The 27,445-nt window shown below is 43.8% G+C and overlaps 1 protein-coding gene across 3 annotated transcripts; it reads left to right on the top strand.

Annotated features, from left to right (window-relative positions):
• The first annotated feature begins 158 nt into the window (after window positions 1–158).
• On the top strand, window positions 159–26,880 carry shtn3 (shootin 3). 3 transcript variants are annotated; one of them, XM_036943417.1, is made up of 17 exons: window positions 159–441; window positions 4,740–4,800; window positions 11,215–11,309; window positions 12,274–12,436; window positions 13,059–13,156; window positions 15,086–15,167; window positions 15,627–15,721; window positions 18,568–18,714; window positions 19,163–19,316; window positions 19,503–19,662; window positions 19,772–19,845; window positions 20,013–20,137; window positions 20,321–20,335; window positions 20,851–20,916; window positions 21,078–21,210; window positions 23,841–24,156; window positions 25,386–26,880. In XM_036943417.1, exons 1-17 carry the CDS (start codon window positions 364–366, stop codon window positions 25,552–25,554), a joined length of 2,031 nt encoding a protein of 676 aa, XP_036799312.1. In that variant the 5' UTR covers window positions 159–363; the 3' UTR covers window positions 25,555–26,880. The 3 variants fall into 3 exon arrangements, with proteins under 3 accessions (XP_036799312.1, XP_036799313.1, XP_036799315.1); XM_036943418.1 differs by lacking the exons at window positions 159–441; window positions 4,740–4,800 and adding an exon at window positions 7,968–8,261; XM_036943420.1 differs by lacking the exons at window positions 159–441; window positions 4,740–4,800 and adding an exon at window positions 8,290–8,425.
• The last annotated feature ends 565 nt before the right edge of the window (window positions 26,881–27,445 follow it).

Below are 27,445 nucleotides of genomic sequence, written 5' to 3'. Positions count from 1 at the left end.
ATTACAATGCACAATCAATCTGATGGGGTGAAGCTTTTATGTTCATCAGCAAATGTGGACGAATACGACATAAGGATGCATGCGCAATCAACCCTGTATGGGGGGAACGGGAGGGGGGAGGGGGAACTGGAGGAGGAGGGGAGGGGGGGGGGGGGGGGGCGATGCTGTCAGCGAAAGGATCCAGTGTGCCTGAATAGCGGTAGCAGTCATCCATCTCATATAGACATAAAATGCTATTTATTTCTAAGGCGTATCAGTAGACTTGCCAGTTGTTGTTAGAAGTAGCTTAGTTCTTTTCTTTCTATAATAGGATATTTATTATACAGGCCAAGATATTAGATTAGTTATCGGCCGGGGTGAATAATGCTACAGTCTTCATCATCCGGACTGGTGCAGATGGAGGGATGTGGGGAAGAGGCGAGGGATACGCAGAAAATGCAGGTAATAGATGCTCTCCCGTTACGTGTATTTGAGACATTTTTCCAAGATTACAGAAGTAACATAGTAGTCTGAACGAGATCAAGGTGACACGTTATTATTTTTCCATGGAAATGTTTGGCTTCTTCGTTGTACGTAAACTATGCTGAGAGAAATCAAAGGGCCGACCCCTCCCAAAATCTCGCTCCTCTAGGAAAACCCGGTGTCGGCAACATTTTGGTAGCTAGATTTGTTTGGGGTCCTTAGCTGGACACACTAAAATAATGATTGGATCTCAGTTGAACAAACCAGATTAGATGCTTGGTAATTGGGAGCATTATATTTTATAGGTAATTTTATCACCGTGATTTTTTATGTTTCTATACTACCCAATTTGTTGTTTCTACAAATGCAATCCTATGCACTATAAATGAGGGTCCCACCAAGTAGGCCTGTCCTATTTCTTAATTAAAAATTAGCATTTTTAAAAAATATGAATAAAGAAAATGTTAATTGAAGCATGATTACACAATGGGCCTATTTAAAACAGGGGTGATACTACTGTACAAATAATAATAATAAAAGTATAAAATCTGTGGGCCACATCCTTTAACAGTATGCTAGTCAACACCATTTTATTTGTTTTTTAAAGTTCCCTCATCAATCAACACACAATAACCCATAATCACAAAGCAAAAAAACAAACAGGTTTTTAGACATTTTTGCAAATGTATTAAATATAAAGAACTGATATCAAATATTAATAAGTATTGACATACTTTACTCAGTACTTTGTTGAAACACCTTTAGCAGTGATTAAAGCCAGTCGTCTTGGGTATGATGCTACAAGCTTGGCACACCTGTATTTGGGGAGTTTCCAATTCTTCTCCTCTCAATTCTCTCAAGCTCTGTCAGGTTGGATGGGGAGGATCTCTACACAGCTATTTTCAAGTCTCTCCAGAGATGTTTGATCGGGTTCAAGTCCGGGCTCTGGCTGGGCCACTCAAGGACATTCAGATACTTTTCCCAAAGCCACTCCTGTGTTGTCTTGGCTGTGTGCTAAGGGTTGTTGTCCTGTTGGAAGGTAAACCTTTGCCACAGTCTGAGATCCTGAGCGCTCTGGAGCACGTTTTCATCAAGGATCTCGCTGGACTTTGCTCCATTCATCTATCCCTCGATCCTGACTAGTCTCCCAGTCTCTGCCGCTGATTAACATCCCCACAGCATGATGCTGCCACCACTATGTTTCAACTTAGGAATGGTGGCAGGTTTCCTGAAGATGTGACGCTTGGCATTCAGACCAAAGAGTTCAATCACCTCCCTGACTAAGGCCCTTCTCCCCCAATTGCTCAGTTTGACTGGGCGGCCAGCTCTAGGAAGAGTCTTGGTGGTTCCAAACTTCTTCCATTTAGGAACAATGGAGGCCACTGTGTTCTTGGAGACCTTCAATGCTGCAGACATTCTTTGGTACGCTTCCCCAGATCTGTGCCTCGACACAATCCTGTCTCGGAGCTCTTAGGACAATTCCTTTGACCTCACAGCGGGACCTTATATAGACAGGTATGTGCCTTTCCAAATCATGTCCAATCAATTGAATTTACCACAGGTGGACTCCAAGTTGTAGAAACATCTCAAGGATGATCAATGGAAACAGGATGCACCTGAGCTCAATTTTGAGTCTCATAGCAAAGGGTCTGAATACTTATGTAAATAAGGTATTTCTGTTTTAATTTTTTATAAATTTGCAAACATTTCTATAAACCTGTTTTTGCTTTGTCATTATGGGGTATTGTGTGTAGATTGAGGGAAAAACATAATTTAATCAATTTTAGAATAAGGCAGTAATGTAACAACGTGGAAAATGTCAAGGGGTCTGAATATTTTCCGAATGCACTGTGTGTGTATATACACAGTACAATTTAAAAGTTTGGACACACCTACTCATTCAAGGGTTTTTCTTTATTTTTACTATTTTCTACATTGTAGAATGAAAGTGAAGATATCAAAACTTTGAAATAACACATATGGAATCATGTAGCAACTGAAAAAGTGTCAAACAAATCCAAATATTTTTTAATATTTGAGATTCTTCAAAGTAGCCACCCTTTGCCTTGATGACACACTCTTTGCATTAGCACAACCAGCTTCACCTGGAATGTTATTCCATCAATCTTGAAGGAGTTCCCACATATGCTGAGCACTTGTTGGCTGCTTTTCCTTCACTCTGAGTTTCAACTCATCCCAAACCATCTCAATTTGGTTGAGGTAGGATGATTGTGGAGGCCAGGTCATCTGATGCAGCACTCCATCACTCTCCTTGGTCAAAGAGCCCTTACACAGCCTGGAGGTGTGTTTTGGGTCATTGTCCTGTTGAAAAACAAATTATAGTCCCACTAAGCGCAAACCAGATTAAATGGCGTATCGCTGCTGTAATGGTTTCGTGTTGGTGGCAGGGAAGTCAGGGGCAGGAGAATCGAACTTGGTATAAATGGAGTTGTTTAATCAGTGCTTCACAAAACTCCAAAACCCAAATAACAAAATAATAAAAAAGTGTGTACAAAACCTGTCGCACACCAACACATAATACACAAACATACAATCAAACAATCTCCGACAAGGACATGAGGGGAAACAGAGGGTTAAATACACAACATGTCATTGATGGGATTGGAACCAGGTGTGAAGGAAGACAAGACAAAACGAATGGAAAATGAAAAATGGATCAGTGATGAAAAGAAGGTTGGTGACGTCGACCGCCGAACACCGCCCGGACAAGGAGAGGGACCGACTTCGGCGGAAGTCGTGACAGCTGCAGAATGCTGTTGTAGCCATGCTGGTTAAGTGTGCCTTGAATTCTAAATAAATCACAGACAGTGCCACCAGCAAAGGCCACCAAAACCATCACACCTCCTCCATGCTTCACGGTGGGAACCACACATGCGGAGATAATCTTTTCTCCTACTCGGTGTCTCACAAAGACACGGCGGTTGGAACCAAAAATCTCAAATTTGGACTCATCAGACCAAAGGACATATTTCCACCAGTCTAATATCCATTACTTGTGTTTCTTGGCCCAAGCAAGTCTCTTCTTATTATTGGTGTCCTTTAGTAGTGGGTTCTTTGCAGCAATTCAACCATGAAGGCCTGATTCATGCAGTCTCTTCTGAACAGTTGATGTTGAGATGTATGTTACTTGAACTCTGTGAAGCATTTATTTGGGTTGCAATTTCTGAGGCTGGCAACAGTAATGAACTTATCCTCTGCAGCAGAGGTAACTCTGGGTCTTCCTTTCATGTGGCGGTCCTCATGAGAGCCAGTTTCATCATAGCACTTGATTGTTTTTGCAACTGCACTTGAAGAAACTTTCACTGACTGTGTGTATATATATATATATATATGTATATATATATATATATTATAGACATTATGGACAGTATATGGATAGAATATGTAGTATATAGAATACATAGGATAGAATAGTATATGTACAGCAATAGCTAAATAGGATGGCCTTGACAAGAATACAGCATATATATAAATGAAATGGGTAAAACAGTATGGAAACATTATCAAAGTGTCAAGTGTTCCATTATTAAAATGACCAGTGTTCCAGGTGTATGTGCATAAGCAGCAGCCTCTAAGGTGCAGGGTTGAGTAAACAGGTGGTAGCCGGCTAGTGACAGTGGCTAAAGTTTAGGGCAGGGTACTTGGGAGTGGTTGGCTAGTGGTAACTATTTAACAGTCTGATGGCCTTGAGATAAAAGCTGGTTTTCAGTCTCTCGGTCCCAGCTTTGATGCACCTGCACTGACCTCGCCTTCTGGAGGATGGCGGGGTGAACAGGCCATGGCTTGGGTGGCTGAGGTCCTTGAGGATCTTCTTGGCCTTTCTGTGACACCGGGTGCTGTATATGTCCTGAAGGGCAGGAGGTGTGCCCCCGGTGATGCATTGGGCCGACCCCACCAACCTCATGGAGAGCCCTGCGGTTGCGGACAGGGCATTTGCTGAACCAAACGGTGATACAGCCTGACAGGATGCTCTCAATGGTGCATCTGTAAACGTTTGTGAGGGTCTGCCACAGACTGAAATTCTGTGACAGATAGAGACATTGTGTTGACAGAAGGTCAGTGTTGTGAGTCCAGTGTCCTATCCTTCATACCCTATAACAATGAAGGCCTATGGGATTACTGTAGTCAATTAACTACACTTAAATGGATTGTGAATGGAGATCTATTTGTGTTTGTTAATTGGTGACTGTGGCCTGCATATGATCGTATTGTAGAACATGACTTTCTTGTGACCCCATTAATTTCTGTTTCCTCAGTGCAAGAGACTGACTGAAGAGAGAGATGAAGCAGAGAGCCAGCTGAAACACATCAAGAGAGGTGAGTTCCAGACACTGACCCACCACACATTTTACACTACTGTTACACTCATGACCCTTCCTCACACCTCTCTACACACCCCTCTGGTGATGGCCGCCTCTCCAAACTGGCTCCTGAATGGGTGGGTGTAAGAAGGTATCCCAGTTTCCATCACTACGCGGAGCCTCAGCCAACCATAGTCATGGACTTGTGTTTTGGCAACCCTGCCCAGTTCTTCCTAGCAACATGTAATAAAATACTACAGAAGCTCCATTAACAATTGATTTGGTAAGGAACAAGGTTACAGGGTTGAGTGCTGGAGTCTGATATCATTATGCGAGGTAAGAAAGACAATAATCACTCAATATTCAACATTCACAGCTACAGTATACTGTAGGTTTTAACGTTCAGTGTTACATTAGTATGAACGTGTTGTTGTGCTACTTTCTCATAGCTTTCAATTAGCTGTCTTTGGGAATGTTGAATTATAGATTGCGTCATCAGCATTTCATTCAGATGGTTGGCTGTATCGTTACAAGTCCAGTTTCTGAAATGCTTCTGCTTGACACTTTTGTAGGATCGGTAAATTGTGTATGAAGTTCTTACCTTTTGAAGTGCAGCATGAAATCATTTTTCTGACATAACCTAATAAAGTTAGATGTGTGTCTCTCTCCTCAACCAAGCTGGAACCAATTCTGCTGACCAGTTTCAGCTTCCCAGACAGGCAGTCTTTAAACAGAGAGGCAGCCTATTTTGTTTGCTGGCCTTTCAACCTAAACAATAGATAGTTAAAGACAGGTTGCTCTGAATTATGACTGTAGACTCCTAGACTCCATAGGAGTCTTCAGCTAGGGCAAAATAACGTGTTATTACCAGGTCTTATTATAATCAGGGGACTGTGTCTCTCCTCCGTCCTCTGCTGTGGTCGGCATTCATTCATCTCGCTGATCTGAACCACAGTCACCACGCCAACACCTCGTGTTATTACCAGGTCTTATTATAATCAGGGGACTATGTCTCTCCTCCGTCCTCTGCTGTGGTCGGCATTCATTCATCTCGCTGATCTGAACCACAGTCGCCACGCCAACACCTCGTGTTATTTCACTGCATTATTCAAATCCTCAATTATGAATGATTCATTACTAGAGAAAGAGAGGGGCTGCTCCTGTGTTCCAGTCTGGCATCTATTCTATTGTGTTCTTTCATTCAGAGTGATACTGTATATTTTATAGGTACATTATACTCTAGTCAATATAGGGATATAAGCTTTTAAAATATAATTTCAAGTTGACATGCACTTAAAACAAGATATATTACTATGTATGACCAACTACAATTTATCATACAATTACCATTAGCTATATAATCTCTGAAAATGAAGATAGCTTATTTTCAATATTACTGAAATCCTGTAATTATAGGCTATAAACTATTTGCTTTGCTAGGACCAGAAGATGTCTGATTTACATTCAAACAACAATAGTACTTCCAAGACCACATCGCTGACTCAGGCCTGCAGCATTTGACGCAGCGAGCCAGCATGACTCTGCAATCCCTGCTGATTAGCCTAGCTTAGCTCCTCTCCCTCCTGACAGCGGTACATGCTTGGTGTCTAGGATAATATTCTGCTGCCTCTGTAGAGGAGCTCTGAGTAAGTCACTGTCTGTATCCCAAATGACACCCTGGTGAAACGTAGTGCGCCATGTAAGGAATAGGGTGCCATTTGGTACACAGGCACTGCCTTCCTCAGCGCTCCTCTACAGAGTGTATGACACCATGTTAAAAGGCAGGTTTTTTTGGAGGCAACATTCAGCTCAAGGAGCATTGAGCAGTTATTGACCTAGAATCTCTACCACAATACAGACACACAGCCCCTCCAGCTCTGCTCTTCCACTAGTCTTCATGTGGAGATCCACTATCCAGGGAGTCAGAGAGGAGTAGTTTAACCGTGGGACAGCTATAGAGATCAGCCTGTCATCATGTGTGTGTGTGTGTGTGTGTTGCAGAACTTTCCTACTGCTCCTAAGCGTGATAACAAGCAGAATCACCTATCCCCTTTCCCAGAATTCTCACGGACTCATGCATGCTCAGTGTCAGACGCCAGGGTTAGGATCGACCTACTGCTTTGTAAAAATGTTGTAAATCAAGCCCGGGGATAATATGCAGAGGCATGTGTGTTCAGAAGGCATTAAAGCAAGTGAATGAATAAGCATTAACATGTTGAATATTGCATTAAAATGTTGTGTTTTCTTGCTGCAACGGAACAATATAGCACATGAATAAACACAGTGGCTGCTTCGGCAGGACAGGGGGAGTTTAGCAGCCTAGGTAGGCTGTTGTCTCCCGAGTTGGATTGATGAAACAGATGAAACCAGATTCTCCCTTTGAGTGGCCAGATGTACTGTAGTAGTATACACTCTATCAACTACGATGCGTAGGGAGCAATGTTCCCTCTCATTTTTTTTCCAACACTGAGCAAATATCAGGTCTGCTGAGCACAAACTTGAAAGTTGTGAAGAATTCTGTGCAATTTTTTTGGTGCGCGTTTATTGTGAACACTGAGGCTGTACCCTCTTTAAGTTACAGTTATAACTGTGGCTATTTGATCATAATGGGGCGGCAGGGTAGCCTAGTGGTTAGAGCGTTGGTCTAGTAAGGTTGCAAGTTCAAACCCCCGAGCTGACAAGATACACATCTGTCGTTCTGCCCCTGAACAGGCAGTTAACCCACTGTTCCTAGGCCGTCATTGAAACTAAGAATTTGTTCTTAACTGACTTGCCTAGTTAAATAAAATAAAAATAAATAAATAAATAATGTAGTTCTATCAGAGTGGCCTACCATCAAAAACAATGGAGAAAATGCATCCCATAACATTTTAACATGGAAATATCTGTTCTGTCATTCAGCCTGCAGTAGCAGCCAATGTGTGGTGTTCAATGTAGGCCGACATTCCATGAGACTTTTGAAAAAAATAATGCAGGGCTTATCAGTTTGTCCTTCAGACAAGCAGGTGACTGAAACTGTTGTGTTGGTTTGATGCAAGAAACAAAATAGAATTATTCCCATACATTACAACAGGGAATCAGACAAATTATACTACCCTCTGCCTATTGGCTACTCGTCTGAAAATACAACACTCCCCCTTTAAAACAGAAAAAAAGCTCTTTACCTGACTAGTTTTTCAAAGATGGCTAGAAATACGTTTTGTGCTCTTGTAGGAAGCAACCACTCCCCCATTGCCGACTAGAAATTAGCTATAACTGGGCTAATAACTCGCTAACTAGCAAAATATATTAACAAAATGTGCACACGTGGCTACATGCAGCTCTCACTTTGATCTCAAAACAAGCGCATCTTCTCACAACCGCACATACTGCATTGTCCAGTTCAACGTGAATGGCACAGATTCATACATGGAAATGGTCTATTTGCATACAGTATAAGGATAATGCAGCTCTGATTGGATATGGCGCACCGGTCTGGTTGAGTAGCGGTCGTGCCTGTCAATACAATATAATCCTACTCCAATGCACTCTGTTTCGGGAATGTTGCATTGAAAGTAGCTTAACACTGCGTTGATTCGATCACAATTCCCACAGCAGAGGGAAACGTCGATATTGTTCACTAATAGGGGAAACAGTAGAAAGTTGAGTGAAGCTTCATCTCGTGCTTCTCTGCTCTGGCTGAAATGTATTCTGCACTGCAGTCCTGCACACAAGCAGTTTAGAGGGAACATTGGTTGGGTAGCATTTCAATAATTTACAAATGATGGCTATCTGGGTGTTGTGGGTGTTATGGGTGTAGTGGATTTTGGGGCTGTTGTGGGTGTAGTGGCTTTTGGGGGTGTAGTGGCTGTTGTGGGTGTTGTGGGTGTAGTGGCTTTTGTGGGTGTAGTGGCTTTTGGGGGTGTAGTGGCTGTTGTAGGTGTAGTGGCTGTTGTGGGTGTATTGGCTTTTGGGGGTGTAGTGGCTGTTGGGGGTGTAGTGGCTTTTGGGGATGTTGTGGGTGTAGTGGCTTTTGGGGGTGTAGTGGCTGTTGTGGGTGTAGAGGGTGTTGTAGGTGTAGAGGCTGAAGTGGGTGTTGTTGGTGTTGGGGGTGTAGTGGGGGTTGTAGGTGTAGTGGATGTAGTGGGTGTTGGAGGTGTAGTGGGTGTTGGGTTTTTTGTAGGTGTAGTGAGTATTGTAGGTGTATGGGGTGTAGTGGGTTCAGGGGGTGTTGTGGGTTTTGTAGGTGTAGTGGGTGTTGGAGGTGCAGTGGGTGTTGGGTTTTTTGTAGGTGTAGTGAGTATTGTAGGTTTAGGGGGTGTAGTGGGTTTAGGGGGTGTAGTGGGTGTTGTAGGTGTTATTGGGGTTGTAGTGGGTGTTGGGGGTGTTGTAGGTGTAGTAGGTGTTATTGGGGTTGTAGTGGGTGTTGGGGGTGTTGTGGGTGTTCTAGGTGTAGTAGGTGTTGTTGGGGTTGTAGTGGGTTTAGGGGGTGTAGTGGGTGTAGTAGGTGTTGTTGGGATTGTAGTGGGTGTTGGGGGTGTTGTAGGTGTAGTAGGTGTTATTGGGGTTGTAGTGGGTGTTGTGGGTGTTCTAGGTGTAGTAGGTGTTGTTGGGGTTGTAGTGGGTTTAGGGGGTGTAGTGGGTGTAGTAGGTGTTGTAGTGGGTGTTGTGGGTGTTCTAGGTGTAGTAGGTGTTATTGGGGTTGTAGTGGGTGTTGTTGGGGTTGTAGGGGGTGTTGTGGGTGTTCTAGGTGTAGTAGGTGTTATTGGGGTTGTAGTGGGTGTTGTTGGGGTTGTAGTGGGTGTTGGGGGTGTTGTGGGTGTTCTAGGTGTAGTAGGTGTTATTGGGGTTGTAGTGGGTGTTGTGGGTGTTCTAGGTGTAGTAGGTGTTGTTGGGGTTGTAGTGGGTGTTGTGGGTGTTCTAGGTGTAGTAGGTGTTATTGGGGTTGTAGTGGGTGTTGGGGGTGTTGTGGGTGTTCTAGGTGTAGTAGGTGTTGTTGGGGTTGTAGTGGGTTTAGGGGGTGTAGTGGGTGTAGTAGGTGTTGTTGGGGTTGTAGTGGGTGTTGGGGGTGTTGTGGGTGTTCTAGGTGTAGTAGGTGTTATTGGGATTGTAGTGGGTGTTGGGGGTGTTGTGGGTGTAGTAGGTGTTATTGGGGTTGTAGTGGGTGTTGTTGGGGTCGTAGTGGGTGTTGTGGGTGTTCTAGGTGTAGTAGGTGTTATTGGGGTTGTAGTGGGTGTTAGGGGTGTTGTGGGTGTTCTAGGTGTAGTAGGTGTTGTTGGGGTTGTAGTGGGTGTTGTGGGTGTTCTAGGTGTAGTAGGTGCTGTTGGGGTTGTAGTGGGTGTTGGGGGTGTTGTGGATGTTGGGGTTGTAGTGGGTGTAGTGGTTGTTCTAGGTGTAGTGGGTGTGCCAACATGCAATGGTTATGTGCAAATGGAAGAATGATTACACCTCTTTTCCTTTCAACAACAGCACCCAATCTAATTTACCCGTGAAATATTTTAAGAACATTTTAAGTACTGTAGCCTTTTGTTTTGAAACAAAAATAACCACTGAAATTCAGGATAAGCTTAAATATTCAGTGGAACCACATGGACCTTAGTCAATGTGATTGTAGAGTATTTAGTAGCTAGAGTAAATACTAATAAATTACTTGAAAGGGCCAGAGCCTTCCTGGTCTCCAGTGAAACGTGATCTGGTTACATCAGAATGTCACATGGACCCTGCTAAAGTTCTGTCTGTCGCCAGAAGGACCCTGAATAGATCAATAAGGAGAAATAGAGGGAAACTGAATAGCTCAATGAGGAGGAATAGAGGGAAACTGAATAGCTCAATAAGGAGAAATAGAGGGAAACTGAATAGCTCAATAAGGAGGAATAGAGGGAAACTGAAAAGCTCAATAAGCAGGAATAGAGGGAAACTGATAGATCAATAAGGACAAATAGAGGGAAACTGAATTGTTCAATAAGGAGAAGGGGAAATAGAGTGAACCTGAATAGCTCAATATGGGAATGGGAAATAGAGGGAAACTGATTAGCTCAATAAGGAGAAGGGGAAATAGAGGGAAACTGAATAGCTCAATAAGGAGAAATAGAGGGAAACTGAAAAGCTCAATAAGGAGAAATAGAGAGAAACTGAATAGATCAATAAGGAGAAGGGAAAATAGAGGGAAACTGAAAAGCTCAATAAGGAGAAATAGAGGGAAACTGAATAGCTCAATAAGGAGGAATAGAGGGAAACTGAATAGCTCAATAAGGAGGAATAGAGAGAAACTGAATAGATCAATAAGGAGAAGGGGAAATAGAGGGAAACTGAATAGCTCAATAGGGGAAATACAGTAACACAATAGACATATTGCCCCCCATTCTGTCGTTCATTCATTGTTTAAAATAGGAGTAAAATCGTACCATAAAACAATAAAACTAACTGCAATGTAATGTTTTTTGTATTCCAGTTTCCCAAATGGTGATCGAGGAGGTGAGCGTTCTGCAGACCCAGCTGGAGATAGAAAAATCCTGCAGAGAAAATGCTGAGGCCCTTGCCACCAAGGTAAGACACAGACACTGCTTGACTTAGTAGTTGAGGCCCTTGCCACCAAGGTCAGAGGCTAACACTGCTTGACTTAGTAGTTGAGGCCCTTGCCACCAAGGTCAGAGGCTAACACTGCTTGACTTAGTAGTTGAGGCCCTTGCCACCAAGGTAAGAGGCTGACACTGCTTGACTTAGTAGTTGAGGCCCTTGCCACCAAGGTCAGAGGCTGACACTGCTTGACTTAGTAGTTGAGGCCCTTGCCACCAAGGTCAGAGGATGACACTGCTTGACTTAGTAGTTGAGGCCCTTGCCACCAAGGTCAGAGGCTGACACTGCTTGACTTAGTAGTTGAGGCCCTTGCCACCAAGGTCAGAGGCTAACACTGCTTGACTTAGTAGTTGAGGCCCTTGCCACCAAGGTCAGAGGCTGACACTGCTTGACTTAGTAGTTGAGGCCCTTGCCACCAAGGTAAGACACTGACACTGCTTAACTTAGGAGTTGAGGCCCTTGCCACCAAGGTCAGAGGCTGACACTGCTTGACTTAGTAGTTGAGGCCCTTGCCACCAAGGTCAGAGGCTGACACTGCTTGACTTAGTAGTTGAGGCCCTTGCCACCAAGGTAAGACACTGACACTGCTTAACTTAGTAGTTGAGGCCCTTGCCACCAAGGTCAGAGGCTGACACTGCTTGACTTAGTAGTTGAGGCCCTTGCCACCAAGGTAAGAGACTGACACTGCGAGGTGGTTAAATGGATCTAGACTAGAGATCATTAGGCTGTTGGTTATTTGTATAGGCTTGTGTCCATAATGTTTATTTCCATAAGCCTCTGATGTGTAGGCAACAGTACATTCATATTTTACAATATCACAAACAATCAACATGCTAAATCAGTGTATTTTGATGTGTGCTATCGACCTCTGTTATCAGCTTTATTTAATTTGTCTTTATCATATATAATCCAGTGTGTGTTGTTTGTCCCCCAGTTGAACAGTGAGAACAGGAAGCTGAAGTATCTGAGCCTGTCGTCTCGACCCTGTCTGGATGAGATGCTACCTAGTATCACAGACTGCATACCTCTGGAAGAGGAGACGGAAACACAGGACACCAGCCCTGACCCGTACAGCCAGTACCAACAGCAGGTTAAAGGTACCAGACCAGTACACAGACAGTACCGGGTAACTACCAGACCCGTACACAGACAGTACCGGGTACCTACCAGACCAGTACACAGACAGTACCGGGTAACTACCAGACCAGTACACAGACAGTACCGGGGAGCTACCAGACCCGTACACAGACAGACACACAGGACAGCAGCCCTGCTCCGTACACAGACAGACACACAGGACAGCAGCCCTGCTCCGTACACAGACAGTACCGGGTACCTACCAGACCCGTACACAGACAGTACCGGGTAGCTACCAGACCTGTACACAGACAGTACCGGGTAGCTACCAGACCCGTACACAGACAGACACACAGGACAGCAGCCCTGACCCCTACAGCCAGTACCAACAGCAGGTCAACGCTATATCAGAACCTTTGTCTTGATTTGTCTTGACAGGGTTATGGACTGACTGCAATGAAATTATGTTGTGCCTGTACAGCATATTAGGATTCCCCTTTCTGTTGTTTTTTCTAATGGTATTTCCAGTAGCAAGATAAACCATGTTAAAATGCCAGAGTAACAGAGCTATATGTTAGAATCTTAGTAGTGAAGAGATGTCATCACGTCGTGTCACCCAGGAACCTGTTTCTTCCCGTCCAGAGCTGCAGGAGACAGTGAGCAGTCTGCTAGAGGAGAAGAAGATACTTTCCTGTCAGCTTCAGGATCAGCAGAGACAGATTGAAGAGCTAACAGCCCTGGTGAGTATCCACTACCAGGCCTGGCAATCAATACCTCTCACAGGAGGTCTGTCTCAGACAAGCACAGAACTTGTCTCTGTCTGATTGTGGTGGGATTTTGAGGGCGGATGAGAGGACTTGCATTCTATTATATGAGCGTGAATGCAGAATATCTCTGTTCAGATAGTCTTATCTTTTTTCCAGTGCATTCGGAAAGTATTCAGACCCCTTGACGTTTTAAACATTTTGTTATGTCACAGCCTTATTCTAAAATGGATTCAAGTGTTTTTTCCCCACCTCACAATACCCCATAATGACATCACAATACCCCATAATGGCATCACAATACCCCATAATGACATCCCAATACCCCATAATGACATCACAATACCCCATAATGATATCACAATACCCCATAATGACATCACAATACCCCATAGTGACAAAGCAAAAACATGTTTGTAGAAATGTTTACTAATTTATAAAAAATACAAAACTGAAATATCACATTTACATAAGTATTCAGGCCCTTTACTCAGTACTTTGTTGAAGCACCTTCAGCAGCAATTACAGCTTCGAATCTTCTCAGGTATGACGCTACAAGCTTGGCACACCAGTATTTTAGTTTCTCCCATTCTTCTCTGCAGATCCTCTCAAGCTCTGTCAAGTTGGATGGGGAGCATCGCTGCACAGCTGTTTTCAGGTCTCTCTAGAGATGTACGATCAGGTTCAAGTCCGGGCTCTGGCTGGGCCACTCAAGGACACTCAGAGATGGGTCCCGAAGCCCCTCCTGCGTTGTCTTGGCCACTTTGTTTAGGGTCGTGGTGGCAGCATTATGCTGCCACCACCATTGTGCTGCCACCACCATGCTTCACCGTAGGGATGGTGCCAGATTTCCTTCTGACGTGACGCTTGGCATTCAAGCCAAAGAGTTCAATCTTGGTTTCATCAGACCAGAGAATCTTGTTTCTCATGGTCTGAGAGTCTTTAGGTGCCTTTTGACAAACTCCAAGCGGGCTGTCATGTACCTTTTACTGAGGAGTGGCTTCTGTCTGGCCACTCTACCATAAAGGACTGATTGGTAGAGTGCTACAGAGATGGTTGTCTTTCTGGAAGGTTCTCCCATCTCCATAGATAAACTCTAGACCTCTGTCAGAGTGACCATCGGGTTCTTGATCATCTCCCTGACCAAGGTCCTTGTCCCCAGATTTCTCAGGTTGGCCGGGTAGCCAGCTCTAGGAAGTCTTGGTTGTTCCAAACCTTTACCATTTTAGAATGATGGAGGCCACTGTGTTCTTGGGGACCTTCAATACTGCAGACATGTTTTGTTACCCTTCCCCAGATCTGTGCCTCGACGAAATTAGGACAATTCCTAAGGACAATTCCTTTGACCTCATGGTTTATTTTTTGCTCTGACGTGCACTGTCAACTGTGGGACCTTATATAGACAGTTGTGTGTCATGTCCGATCAATTGAATTTACCACAGGTGGACTCCAATCAAGTTGTAGAAACATCTCAAGGATGATCAATGGAAACAGATGCTCCTGAATCAAATTTCGAGTCTCATAGCAAAGGGTCTGAATACTTTTGTAAATAACGTATTTCTGTTTTTTAATTTGAATAAATGTGCAAAAATGTCTAAAAACCTGTTTTTGCTTTGTCATTATGGGGTATTGTGATGTCATTATGGGGTATTGTGATGTCATTATGGGGTATTGTGATGTCATTATGGGGTATTGTGTTTAGATTGTTGAGGGAGGAAAAAAGATTCCATCCATTTTAGATTAAGGCTGTAACGTAACAAAATGTGAAAAAAGTCAAGGGGTCTGAATACTTTCCGAATGCAGTGTGTGTACAGTAGATTATATTCTCAGCCATGTTGAAGCACCATAAACCTTGATTGTTCATGTTTTACCAGCCTTTTCGCTCTGTTTGAAATGTTTTTGAAGGCTGAGAAGGAGCAGGCTGAAATGAAGGAGCTTCACAAAACCATGGAGCAGCAAAGCAAGACCATCAAGAGGTTCAATAGAGGTGAGTGACATGATACTCCCGTCTCACCATCCTTAATCAACTGTCAAGGCTACTGCTACACAATCTTCCTATTCCCTTCAGAGACATCATCGTGGTAGAGAGACATCATCGTGGTAGAGAGACATCATTGTGGTAGAGAGACATCATTGTGGTAGAGAGACATCATTTTGGTAGAGAGACATCATTGTGGTAGAGAGACATCGTTATGGTAGAGAGACATCATTGTGGTAGAGAGACATCATTATGGTAGAGAGACATCAATATGGTAGAGAGACATCATTGTGGTAGAGAGACATCATTATGGTAGAGAGACAGTGGTCTGTAAACAGGTTCAGGCTTTATGCGCTAGATAATTAAATTAGACCCATCCTTCTCAAGTGCCTGTGTTTTAGTGTTTTACTGTTGTTATGCCTCAATTTCTCTCTCTCCCTCTCTCTCCCTCTCTCTCTCTCTCTCTAGTGTCTGTGATGGCTACTAAAGAGTATGAGGAGATGAAGGAGCAGCTGGATTTGGAGCAGAGCCTGAGGGTGAAGGCTGAGACCTACGCCCACGAGGTAGACAGGCAGGCAGACAGACAGACAGACAGTCAGGTAGATAGGCAGACAGGTAGGCAGGTATGCAGGTAGGTAGACAGACAAACAGGTGGTCAGCTGGCAGGCAGGCAAGAAGGGGAAGACTCATATAAGACATGTTGACTGGGGTAATGTCACTATACTGTATGAAACCTTAAAGCACCATGTTAATTATTCACTTGTACACATGTTTGTTGTCGTTATCTTAGTGTGATAGCTGACATCTCTATGTTTGTTGTCGTTCGCTTAGTGTGATAGCTGACATCTCCATGTTTGTTGTCGTTCGCTTAGTGTGATAGCTGACATCTCCATGTTTGTTGTCGTTCGCTTAGTGTGATAGCTGACATCTCCATGTTTGTTGTCGTTCGCTTAGTGTGATAGCTGACATCTCCATGTTTGTTGTTGTTCTCTTAGTGTGATAGCTGACATCTCCATGTTTGTTGTCGTTCTCTTAGTGTGACAGCTGACATCTCCATGTTTGTTGTCGTTCTCTTAGTGTGATAGCTGACATCTCCACATGTTTATTGTCGTTCTCTTAGTGTGATAGCTGACATCTCCACATGTTTGTTGTCGTTCTCTTAGTGTGATAGCTGACATCTCTATGTTTGTTGTTGTTCTCTTAGTGTGATAGCTGACATCTCCATGTTTGTTGTCGTTCTCTTAGTGTGATAGCTGACATCTCTATGTTTGTTGTTGTTCTCTTAGTGTGATAGCTGACATCTCCACATGTTTGTTGTCGTTCTCTTAGTGTGATAGCTGACATCTCCACATGTTTGTTGTCGTTTTTTTAGTGTGATAGCTGACATCTCCACATGTTTGTTGTCGTTCTCTTAGTGTGATAGCTGACATCTCCACATGTTTGTTGTCGTTCTCTTAGTGTGATAGCTGAGCAGCAGTACTAGTCCTAGTCTGGGGACTGAGCAGCAGTACTAGTCCTAGTCTGGGGACTGAGCAGCAGTACTAGTCCTAGTCTGGGGACTGAGCAGCAGTACTAGTCCTAGTCTGGGGACTGAGCAGCATCAGTACTAGTCCTAGTCTGGGGACTGAGCAGCAGTACTAGTCCTAGTCTGGGGACTGAGGAGCAGTACTAGTCCTAGTCTGGGGACTGAGCAGCAGTACTAGTCCTAGTCTGGGGACTGAGCAGCATCAGTACTAGTCCTAGTCTGGGGACTGAGCAGCAGTACTAGTCCTAGTCTGGGGACTGAGCAGCAGTACTAGTCCTAGTCTGGGGACTGAGCAGCATCAGTACTAGTCCTAGTCTGGGGACTGAGCAGCAGTACTAGTCCTAGTCTGGGGACTGAGGAGCAGTACTAGTCCTAGTCTGGGGACTGAGCAGCAGTACTAGTCCTAGTCTGGGGACTGAGCAGCAGTACTAGTCCTCGTCTGGGGACTGAGGAGCAGTACTAGTCCTAGTCTGGGGACTGAGCAGCATCAGTACTAGTCCTAGTCTGGGGACTGAGCAGCAGTACTAGTCCTAGTCTGGGGACTGAGGAGCAGTACTAGTCCTAGTCTGGGGACTGAGCAGCAGTACTAGTCCTAGTCTGGGGACTGAGCAGCATCAGTACTAGTCCTAGTCTGGGGACTGAGCAGCAGTACTAGTCCTAGTCTGGGGACTGAGGAGCAGTACTAGTCCTAGTCTGGGGACTGAGCAGCAGTACTAGTCCTAGTCTGGGGACTGAGCAGCATCAGTACTAGTCCTAGTCTGGGGACTGAGCAGCAGTACTAGTCCTAGTCTGGGGACTGAGCAGCAGTACTAGTCCTAGTCTGGGGACTGAGCAGCATCAGTACTAGTCCTAGTCTGGGGACTGAGCAGCAGTACTAGTCCTAGTCTGGGGACTGAGGAGCAGTACTAGTCCTAGTCTGGGGACTGAGCAGCAGTACTAGTCCTAGTCTGGGGACTGAGCAGCATCAGTACTAGTCCTAGTCTGGGGACTGAGCAGCAGTACTAGTCCTAGTCTGGGGACTGAGGAGCAGTACTAGTCCTAGTCTGGGGACTGAGCATCAGTACTAGTCCTAGTCTGGGGACTGAGCAGCAGTACTAGTCCTAGTCTGGGGACTGAGCATCAGTACTAGTCCTAGTCTGGGGACTGAGCAGCAGTACTAGTCCTAGTCTGGGGACTGAGCAACAGTGCTAGGCCTAGTCTGGGGACTGGGCAGCAGTACTAGTATTAGTCCTAGTCTGGGGACTGAGGAGCTGCAGCACAGACTCAGCACTGCTTTGAAGGGCACACATATGCTTGGGGGAATACTGGTGGTGTACTGTTAACTGTTACGCTGCTTGGCCTGAGGCTGGAGAGGAAGAGGGGGTTCTCTGGAGAATGCTGGCTGTGGTTGTTGTAGACCATTTAGATAAAAACAACGCCTGCTTACTCCCTGCTTCATGCTACAGTCTAATGCTTCCATATACTGCTTCATGCCACAGTCTAATGCTTCCATATCCTGCTTCATGCTACAGTCTAATGCTTCCATATCCTGCTTCATGCTACAGTCTAATGCTTCCATATCCTGCTTCATGCTACAGTCTAATGCTTCCATATCCTGCTTCATGCTACAGAATAATGCTTCCATATCCTGCTTCATGCTACAGTCTAATGCTTCCATATACTGCTTCATGCTACAGTCTAATGCTTCCATATCCTGCTTCATGCTACAGTCTAATGCTTCCCTATCCTGCTTCATGCTACAGTCTAATGCTTCCCTATCCTGCTTCATGTTACAGTCTAATGCTTCCATATCTGGAGAACCTGGGTCTCTTTTATTTTAAAACACCCTCTCATTCCCTTCCCTTCCCTCCTCCCCTCCTTCCTTCTTTCTCTCTCCTCCTGCAGATGTTGGTGAAGCAGAAAGAGGCTAACAGACAGAGTATGATCCTGCTGCAGAACGCTGAGCCCAGCCTGCAGCTGATCAAGGCTCTGGAGGACGTGGCTAACGTTACCAAGACTCTGGAGCAGGAGAGACTGCTGCATCACCAGAAGGTAGGTATGTCTGAGACTGTCTGTCTAGTGTGCGGCAGAGCTTCGTTCCTAAATGCCCATCCTTGGCAAGGGAGAGGAGAGGGTGTGTTGTCAGAAGAACAAGGAGGATACAACAGAAGGGCTTCAGTGAAATCAATACATGTTTAATCACAAGGCTCAAGGCTTCTCTTACACAGCACTTCAAAATGTTCTTGGTGAAAATGCCAGGTGTTGTAGAGTGAACGTTAACACACACTCCTATATGGTCTCACCTTGTGGTGCTTGGAATTAACAACTCTGAAGGTCTTTAGAGACCAAAACGAGTTTCAACAAGTCAAAAAAAGCAGAATTGCTCATCTTGATCACATAATGTGTAGTTATTTGGGGTGCAAAATGATTTGTAGATCAGCGATTATGTGCAGTCCAACTAAAATATAGTCAATCTGGATCTCCATTCATATCCATGTAGGTGAAGGCTCTGGAGGCTGAGCTACAGGAGTACTCTCTGAAACAGCAGATAGCAGAGCTGCAGAGCCAGCTGGAACTGATGGAGGAGGAGAAGAGAGAGACAGAGGGACGTCTGCAGGATGTAGAGAAGAAGAACCGTGACCTAGAGAAAAGAGGTGAGGAGGACACCTACGGGCTGTCAATCACATCACCCTGTGGGTTACCCACAGATTTTATTCCTACAGCTTTGTGAACGAATACGTCTCCAGCAGTACCAGTGGAATAGATAGTTGTCCATCTTCTCATGTTAAAAGACTGGTGACCCAGGCTTCATCTAACACATCTGTCTTTTACATCTTTAGTGCAAGAGCTGCTGCAGGTCCAGAAGAGCACTGAGCCCTCACCAGGCCCTGTACCAGGGATCGCCCCAACCCCCGCCCCTGTTCCCCAGCCCCCTCCACCCCCACCGCCACCCCCTCCTCCTCCTCCACCCCCTCCCCCATCGCGCTGCAACCCCCTCAGGTAAGACAATAGTCTGTTAATATGTTGTGTACAGGCTTGCATGGAGAAATGAATGCTCTAACCACCAACCTGTCTAATCATACTTTAATTTACACTCTTCATTCAATAGCTCACTGATTGCAATCATGAGGAAATCATCCAAGAGTTCAAAGGGGGGATCCCCAAAGTTACAGCAAGCTCCTGGTACATTTGAAATCACTTAGAATCAAATCTACACCTGTCAGAATAATATAGAATTTCAAGAATATGATTGAAATAAATCATTCATAATTGAGAAATTTCTTATTTTAAAATCACACATCTTTACAATATTGTCCATGAAACCCTCTGTCTCTCTCCTTGTCCTGTAGAAGGAGGTGCAGAAGGAGGTGCAGAGGGAGGTGCAGACAACGTCAAAGTGAAGGCAGTCAATGAGATGATGGAGAGGATTAAACATGGAGTGGTTCTGAGGCCTGTCAAGGGAGGAGACACTAAGGTGGAGAGGTCAACAGTTCATGTTTTGTTTAAATAATTGTCTTGGAAAATTGTGGAAATATAGACTCTACTTAATGTTGTCAAACTGTGGAAATATAGACTCTACTTAATGTTCTCAAACTGATTACTCCCTTATCTTTCCATCCATGTCATGTTTTCTAATCAACTGACTGTCTCCCCAAAGAGAGGGGTCGTAAAAGTGAGTATATTGACTTTTACATCAATTTTGTGACGGTGAAGTCTCTCGGGATCCTAAAATCACCCCCCAACAACAACATGCTAACCCCCACATCACAGGGATAATCCACATCATATGGTACTAGAGTGAAATGGATTTATAGCAGTTCTGTTATTAATCTCTCACTAAAACCAGTCTTCGGTTTGGCTTTTGGAATGGGCTCTTTCTCTTTGTGTAACATTGTCCATGGATTACCTCACAGTGTAGACTGACAGACACCACATGGCTGTCGCTTTCATGTCATTTCTTTTATATTGATTGACACCATCACCATGACAACTTACAGGCCCCGAGGAGAAAAATCTATAAAATGGCCTCCAGCTTTTACCTTTCTTCTCTCTAATGTAGACCAGCTATGTGATAAAAGTTAACACCAGCTGCCAGGCCCGAGGTGTGCGTGAGCACAAAAGAAAATGTGTGTTATGTCCTGTTTATTAACTTAGTTGATGTATTAATAGCATTCTCTCAACCCCTAGAAACCTCCAGTAATGGAAGAAAAGATGCCACAGGAGAGTGCCATGGAAGAACTGAAAGGCATTCTGGTATGAAGTGTTTTGTTTTATTTTATTAGCCTTATTATAAAAGCTCATATATGCTTTTAAGAAGTGAGGAAACACATATGTTATATAATTATATCTGTTACCAACTGTAAAGCATGTTGTCTGTATTTCTGGACCCCCCCCCCCCCCCCCCCCCCCCCCAGGAGACGGTGAAGAAGAGTCCCAGTCGGGGGTCTCAGGAGTCGGTCCCGTCCCCCCCAGGGAAGAGCCCTGTCAGCAGTGAGCTGGAGGTCATCCTTAGGAGGAGACGTAAACAAGCCTGTGACTCTGGAGGAGGTAGCAAAACCATTTCTTTGTTTGGCTTTCTTCATTCTCCTAAAATGGGTATCAGCATAATCTCCTCAGAAGAGGACCATCCTCCTCAGTGAATTTCATAAAAATCTAAATAGTGAAACAAAGATAAAACTATACTAAATATATTCACGTCACCAATGAATTGATTAAAACACACTGTTTTGCAAATAATGTCTACAATAGCCTCAACAGCACTCTGTTGGGTAGCACCATGATGTAGCTGGAGGACAGATAGCTTCTCCTCTGGGTACATTGACTTCAATAAAAAACCTAGGAGGCTTGTGGTTCTCAACCCCTTACATAGACTTACACAGTAATTAGGACAACTTCCGGAGGACGTCCTCCAACCTATCAGAGCTCTTGCAGCATGAACTGACATGTTGTCCACCCAATCAAAGGATCAGAGAAATCATTTAGTACTGAAAGCATAAGATACAGCTAGCTAGCACAGCAGTGCATAAAATGTGGTGACTAGTTGACTCAGAGAGAGAAAGACAACAGTTTTGAACAAATGAATTCCTTCCAAGAATTAAGGAGAAGCAAGAGAGAGAGCTAGCTGGATTTCACAGTATATTTTTTCACTTTTACTTACTTAGCTAGCATCGAATGCAGCTAGCTAGTTTAACCTACTCAAACACCCATCTCAAACAGAGAGGGATGCTATGTTAGCTAGCTGGCTATCTAACACTGGAACTATTCCAAGTCAAGGTAAGCTTTTGATTTCATTAATTTATTATCATTGGGGCCCACCGGTGTATCTGCTAAACTGCTTCCTGCTGACTGTACACTGTACTGCATGATTGTAGCGGGTTTACTAACGTGTTATTTCTAGTAGCTATGGTGACGGTCTATGACGTGACAACAATGTAGGCTGTGTGTAGCGGTTAGCGGTCATGATATGAAGTTTTGGCTTGGAAAGGTTTTTTCGCCTGGTCACAGACAGCTTATGTGTTGTGCACTGAAGTCCACAGGTGAAGGGAATAGGTGAGAGGTGGAGAGCGCGTAGATAGTTGCGAGAAGGAATTATATAGACAATGAGCAAACTGATCATGCTGTTTTTATGTGGGTTGCTATGAAAGTGAACTGTTTACACGTGATCAGGGGTGTATTCATTCCGCCGATTCTGTTGAAAAAACATTTCTTTAACGGAAGCAAACGTAACAAAACATACCTGAATTTGTCCAATAGAAACTGTCATTTGAAACTGTTGGACTAATGATTACACTCTGGATAACTTAGATGCAGGCAAGAGTGTGCAAGGCGGCATTGAATGTGTCACTGTCTGTCACCTTGATTACTCAAACAATTATCTCGGCCTTTGCACAACTACGTTGTAAACTTTCATTCATGGGCTAGGTTGTAGCCACCTCATGACGGGTGTAGGGGACATTCTAGTATCATGTAGTAGCCTAAACCTATTGATGTGAATATGATTGACAAAAATAGTGGAAATAAGGCTCATGCTCATAAAGCATTTAAAAGACATCAACCATTACTGGTGGGTATATACAGACTATGCGAGTGGCCTGCTGAAAAAGAGATGCACATTCTAGCCTTGACTATTCTACATTTCACCACCAGAGGGCTCAGTAGACCCTGTCATGATCATATGCATACACTCTAATCATTAAACTATAGGCCAGAGCATGCAGGATGTCACTATTCATTAGTGGTGAGCCACATTCACAGTGTTGTGAATTCAGGAAGAATGATGCAGTGCAGTCTTTGTATCCAGTTCTTAAAATATCTTTGCCTTTGAATATGTCCTGGGACAACCGAGTGTACTGGATGGTTAGATGTTAGGCCTATAGTCTACTGAACCTATGGTTAGATGTTAGGCCTACAGTGTACTGGATGTTTAGTTGTTAGGCCTACAGTGTACTGAACCTATGGTTAGATGTTAGGCCAACAGTATACTGAACCTATGGTTAGATGTTAGGCCAACAGTATACTGAACCTATGGTTAGATGTTAGGCCTACAGTGTACTGAACCTATGTTTAGATGTTAGGCCTACAGTGTACTGAACCTATGGTTAGATGTTAGGCCTACAGTGTACTGAACCTATGGTTAGATGTTAGGCCTACAGTGTACTGAACCTATGGTTAGATGTTAGGCCTACAGTGTACTGAACCTATAGTTAGATGTTAGGCCTACAGTGTACTGAACCTATGGTTAGATGTTAGGCCAACAGTGTACTGAACCTATGGTTAGATGTTAGGCCAACAGTATACTGAACCTATGGTTAGATGTTAGGCCAACAGTGTACTGAACTTATGGTTAGATGTTAGGCCTACAATGTACTGAACCTATGGTTAGGTGTTAGGCCTACAGTGTACTGAACCTATGGTTAGACGTTAGGTCTACAGTGTACTGAACCTATGGTTAGATGAAAGGCCTACAGTGTACTGAACTTATGTTTAGATGTTAGGCCAACAGTGTGGCTAGTAAAAGCTTGCATTACTGTTTACGTTGTGAAACGCTCATCAAATATGTGATTGTTTATGCTCCTAGATCACATAGTAATCTACTGGAGATAATAACCCACAGAGAGAGTGAACATGCTGTTCTCTTACATCATGTAGCTACTAACCCTTTTGTCTCTCTCCCTCAGATGAGAGCAGGGACGGACAAATAAGCAAGGTTTCGTCCTCTGACAGCCTGAACGGGAGGCACAGCCAGAGTTCCCACAGCTCCGACAGCTCAGGCAAAGAGTCAGAGGGGCCTACAGGACCAGGGCCTGGGCAGAGCCCCAGAGAGCCAGCCTCCCCCAGCGGAAGGGGCCCTGGCCCAGCCGTAGCAGCCAGGTGCAGGTCAGACTCTTGCCAAGAGCCCCAAGCAGGGTCCTGGCAGGACAGGAGGTCCCGCACTTCTTTGTCTGAGAAAGAGGTCTACTCTGAGGCACCGGTCACCAATGGATGCATTGTCAGGTAATGTACATCTACCATGGTGACCATCCTCATGTCAATTATTTCAGCTAAATTGGCCCAGATATGATAGGCACAACTACGTTGGGTCAGTCACCGAAAGGTCGCTGGTTTGAATACCTGAGCCGACATGGTGAAAAATCTGTCAATGTGCCCTTGAGTAAGGCACTTAACCCTCATTTGCTCCAGGGGCGCCCTACTACAATGGCTGACCCTGTAAAACAACACATTTCACTGCACCTATTCGGTGTGTGACAACAAAACATTTCACTGCACCTATTCGGTGTGTGACAACAAAACATTTCACTGCACCTATTCGGTGTGTGACAACAAAACATTTCCCTGCACCTATTCGGTGTGTGACAACAAAACATTTCACTGCACCTATTCGGTGTGTGACAACAAAACATTTCACCTATTCGGTGTGTGACAACAAAACATTTCACCTATTCGGTGTGTGACAACAAAACATTTCACTGCACCTATTCGGTGTGTGACAACAAAACATTTCCCTGCACCTATTCGGTGTGTGACAACAAAACATTTCACTGCACCTATTCGGTGTGTGACAACAAAACATTTCACTGCACCTATTCGGTGTGTGACAACAAAACATTTCACCTATTCGGTGTGTGACAACAAAACATTTCACCTATTCGGTGTGTGACAACAAAACATTTCACTGCACCTATTCGGTGTGTGACAACAAAACATTTCACTGCACCTATTCGGTGTGTGACAACAAAACATTTCACTGCACCTATTTGGTGTGTGACAACAAAACATTTCACCTATTCGGTGTGTGACAACAAAACATTTCACTGCACCTATTCGGTGTGTGACAACAAAACATTTCACCTATTCGGTGTGTGACAACAAAACATTTCACCTATTCGGTGTGTGACAACAAAACATTTCACCTATTCAGTGTGTGACAACAAAACATTTCACTGCACCTATTCGGTGTGTGACAACAAAACATTTCACTGCACCTATTCGGTGTGTGACAACAAAACATTTCACTGCACCTATTCGGTGTGTGACAACAAAACATTTCACCTATTCGGTGTGTGACAACAAAACATGTATTGTGTGTTTTTTTACCATAAGAATCAAAGTGGGCAATTCGCTTATTTTCAAACAAAAGGATTCTTTGGTGCAAAATACATGTAGGAAAATGTGAAGGACTTTTGAAAGGAGGACTTGCTCATCCTTGTTGTGTGTTCCAACAGTGGGGAGGAGCCTGAGGAGCAGAAGCCTGAGAAATGGGCACCACAGCCCAACGGAATCAGCCATCTTAACCCTAGTCTGACTGTGGAGTTGGACACGCATACCACACACTCTCCCAGCCTCTCCGCAGGGCCCAACCCACTCAACGGGAACGCGGATGCAGAGTGTTGAAGGCCGGCTCCAGAGGTCCCTGGGCAACCAGGAAGGCAGGCAGGCTGAGGAAAGCTGCACAATTTTGCACAGAATCTCAGTTATCTGCAGTTAGAGACACTTGATTATAAAAGCTTTAGGTTATTTTATTTTATGCACAAACTCTCTCGATCTGATGTGGCTTTGTGTCATCATCTAATGCACCGTTTCTGAATACAACCTTTTTATTTGATCAGTCTCTCTCTTTCTCTCTCTCTCTAACAGGAGTTGAATGATACTTCTAATATATAGCACAAACTTATTTGATTCTAGTTCTGCTTCTTCCTTGCACTTCCTGAACCTACCGTAAGACTTTCAGTAAAGTCACTGCTTACTTTATGCAGTAGACGCACCACCTGAACATCGATACAGAACAATGTTTACCATCTGGGGCATCATGAAACAAATAGGATACAGATATTGCACATTATTAAGCCACTTTTGCTATTTCAAAACTGGAGCTCTGTTTCAGTTTGCGAACTATCTATCTTTAATGTGTAATCAATGCAAACACAGCGTAGGGATGCAAATGAAAGCCATGCACGTGTTTCAATCAAAGTAGCCTACCATCCTTGAGGAACTAGGTGCTTGTGTATTCAGTCTACCTCGTATTACACACACTTGCCTCTCGACTATCCTAAATTGTATTTAAAGGGAAAAACATGATATAGTATCATCTTCATGCAATGGGACAACATTTGTAAATGTCTTCCACCTACATTCCCAAGCTGTATAAGGTGCTTTGTTCATATTTGCTGGGATACTCCCATTGTTTCTTTACTGCTGTAACCTGATTTCATCCTGTGTGTATTCCCCACCTGTATTATGTTAGTAGGTCATGCTTTCAGATATCTAGTACAACCTAAAACAACTGGATTTAAACAGTATGCAAACGTAACTGATACAGCAACATAATCTAAGAAATAAATACATTAGAAGGCTCATAGGACATTCATTCTCACACCCATCGTGACATTGTAAATGTTTCTTCAAAACATAGAAACAACATTGAGAGCATTGACTCTATTGTAAGTCATTTCTAAGAAGACTTCTTTCATCAAAATGAAAGGAAATCTTGTTTGCCAGATGCAATGATTTAAGTCTTAAACCTTAAGTCACCATTTTCTCAATTCCATCTTTATCAGGCAAGCAGCTGATGGAAAATGAAAATAACTGGACTGAGTTTGCGTGAATCTTGATTTTGTGTGTGTTTGGGATTTTAAAAGTGTTATGTTTTTTTTTAAAATTACATTTACATTGATGTACATTCATCACTTGTCTGAAATAAAAGTACTATTCAAATGACAAGACTTGTACTTTAATCTATTTCTCCATCTTTGTGTAATATATTACTAATATTATAACATTTAAGGGCTGTGATTCGTGTATTCTTACCCTGGCGTGACATTTTGATAACCATGTAAATCTCTCTAGGACAAGGTGACTTTTATTTATTCGCTTGTATTTACCCCCCCCCCCCCCACCCCCCCCCCCAAAAAAATGAAATGCTAATTAGCTACTCATGTGGCTATCATAAATAACTTCAAATGCCATGATGATCTGGACGAGACTGGCAAATCGACTCAAAGGTTTAAAAAAAATCTCTGGATTAACTACCTAATGTTAGCTAAATGTAGTAATGAATAAATTGGCTACATTTCTTTAAATGGTCAATTCTGTGAACTGTTTTAAATTGACACAATACCTGTTAGCAAAAGCATCATCTAGGGATGACGGGCAGGAGCTTGCAGGGATTTGTAGATTTGCAAGATGTCTACTTTGATGCTAATTAGCATCTTCAAATCTGACAATAAATAGAGCCGAATGTAGTGTTCAAAGACATCTCGTCATGGTAATCAAAACATCACACCAG

Source organism: Oncorhynchus mykiss, chromosome 14 (assembly GCF_013265735.2).
Source record: "Oncorhynchus mykiss isolate Arlee chromosome 14, USDA_OmykA_1.1, whole genome shotgun sequence".
Lineage (NCBI taxonomy): Eukaryota > Metazoa > Chordata > Actinopteri > Salmoniformes > Salmonidae > Oncorhynchus > Oncorhynchus mykiss.
Note: the sequence above shows the minus strand (reverse complement) of the source record. Positions and strands in the feature narration are given on the sequence as shown.

What these genes read in the sequence shown, in the direction of transcription:
- shtn3 (XM_036943417.1), top strand. Translation starts at nt 364, where the DNA reads ATGCTACAGTCTTCATCATCCGGACTGGTGCAGATGGAGGGATGTGGG. An exon ending in GCTGAAACACATCAAGAGAG is followed by an intron (nt 4,801 to 11,214) that starts GTGAGTTCCAGA and finishes TTTGTATTCCAG; the next exon opens with TTTCCCAAATGGTGATCGAG. An exon ending in GACTGCTGCATCACCAGAAG is followed by an intron (nt 18,715 to 19,162) that starts GTAGGTATGTCT and finishes ATATCCATGTAG; the next exon opens with GTGAAGGCTCTGGAGGCTGA.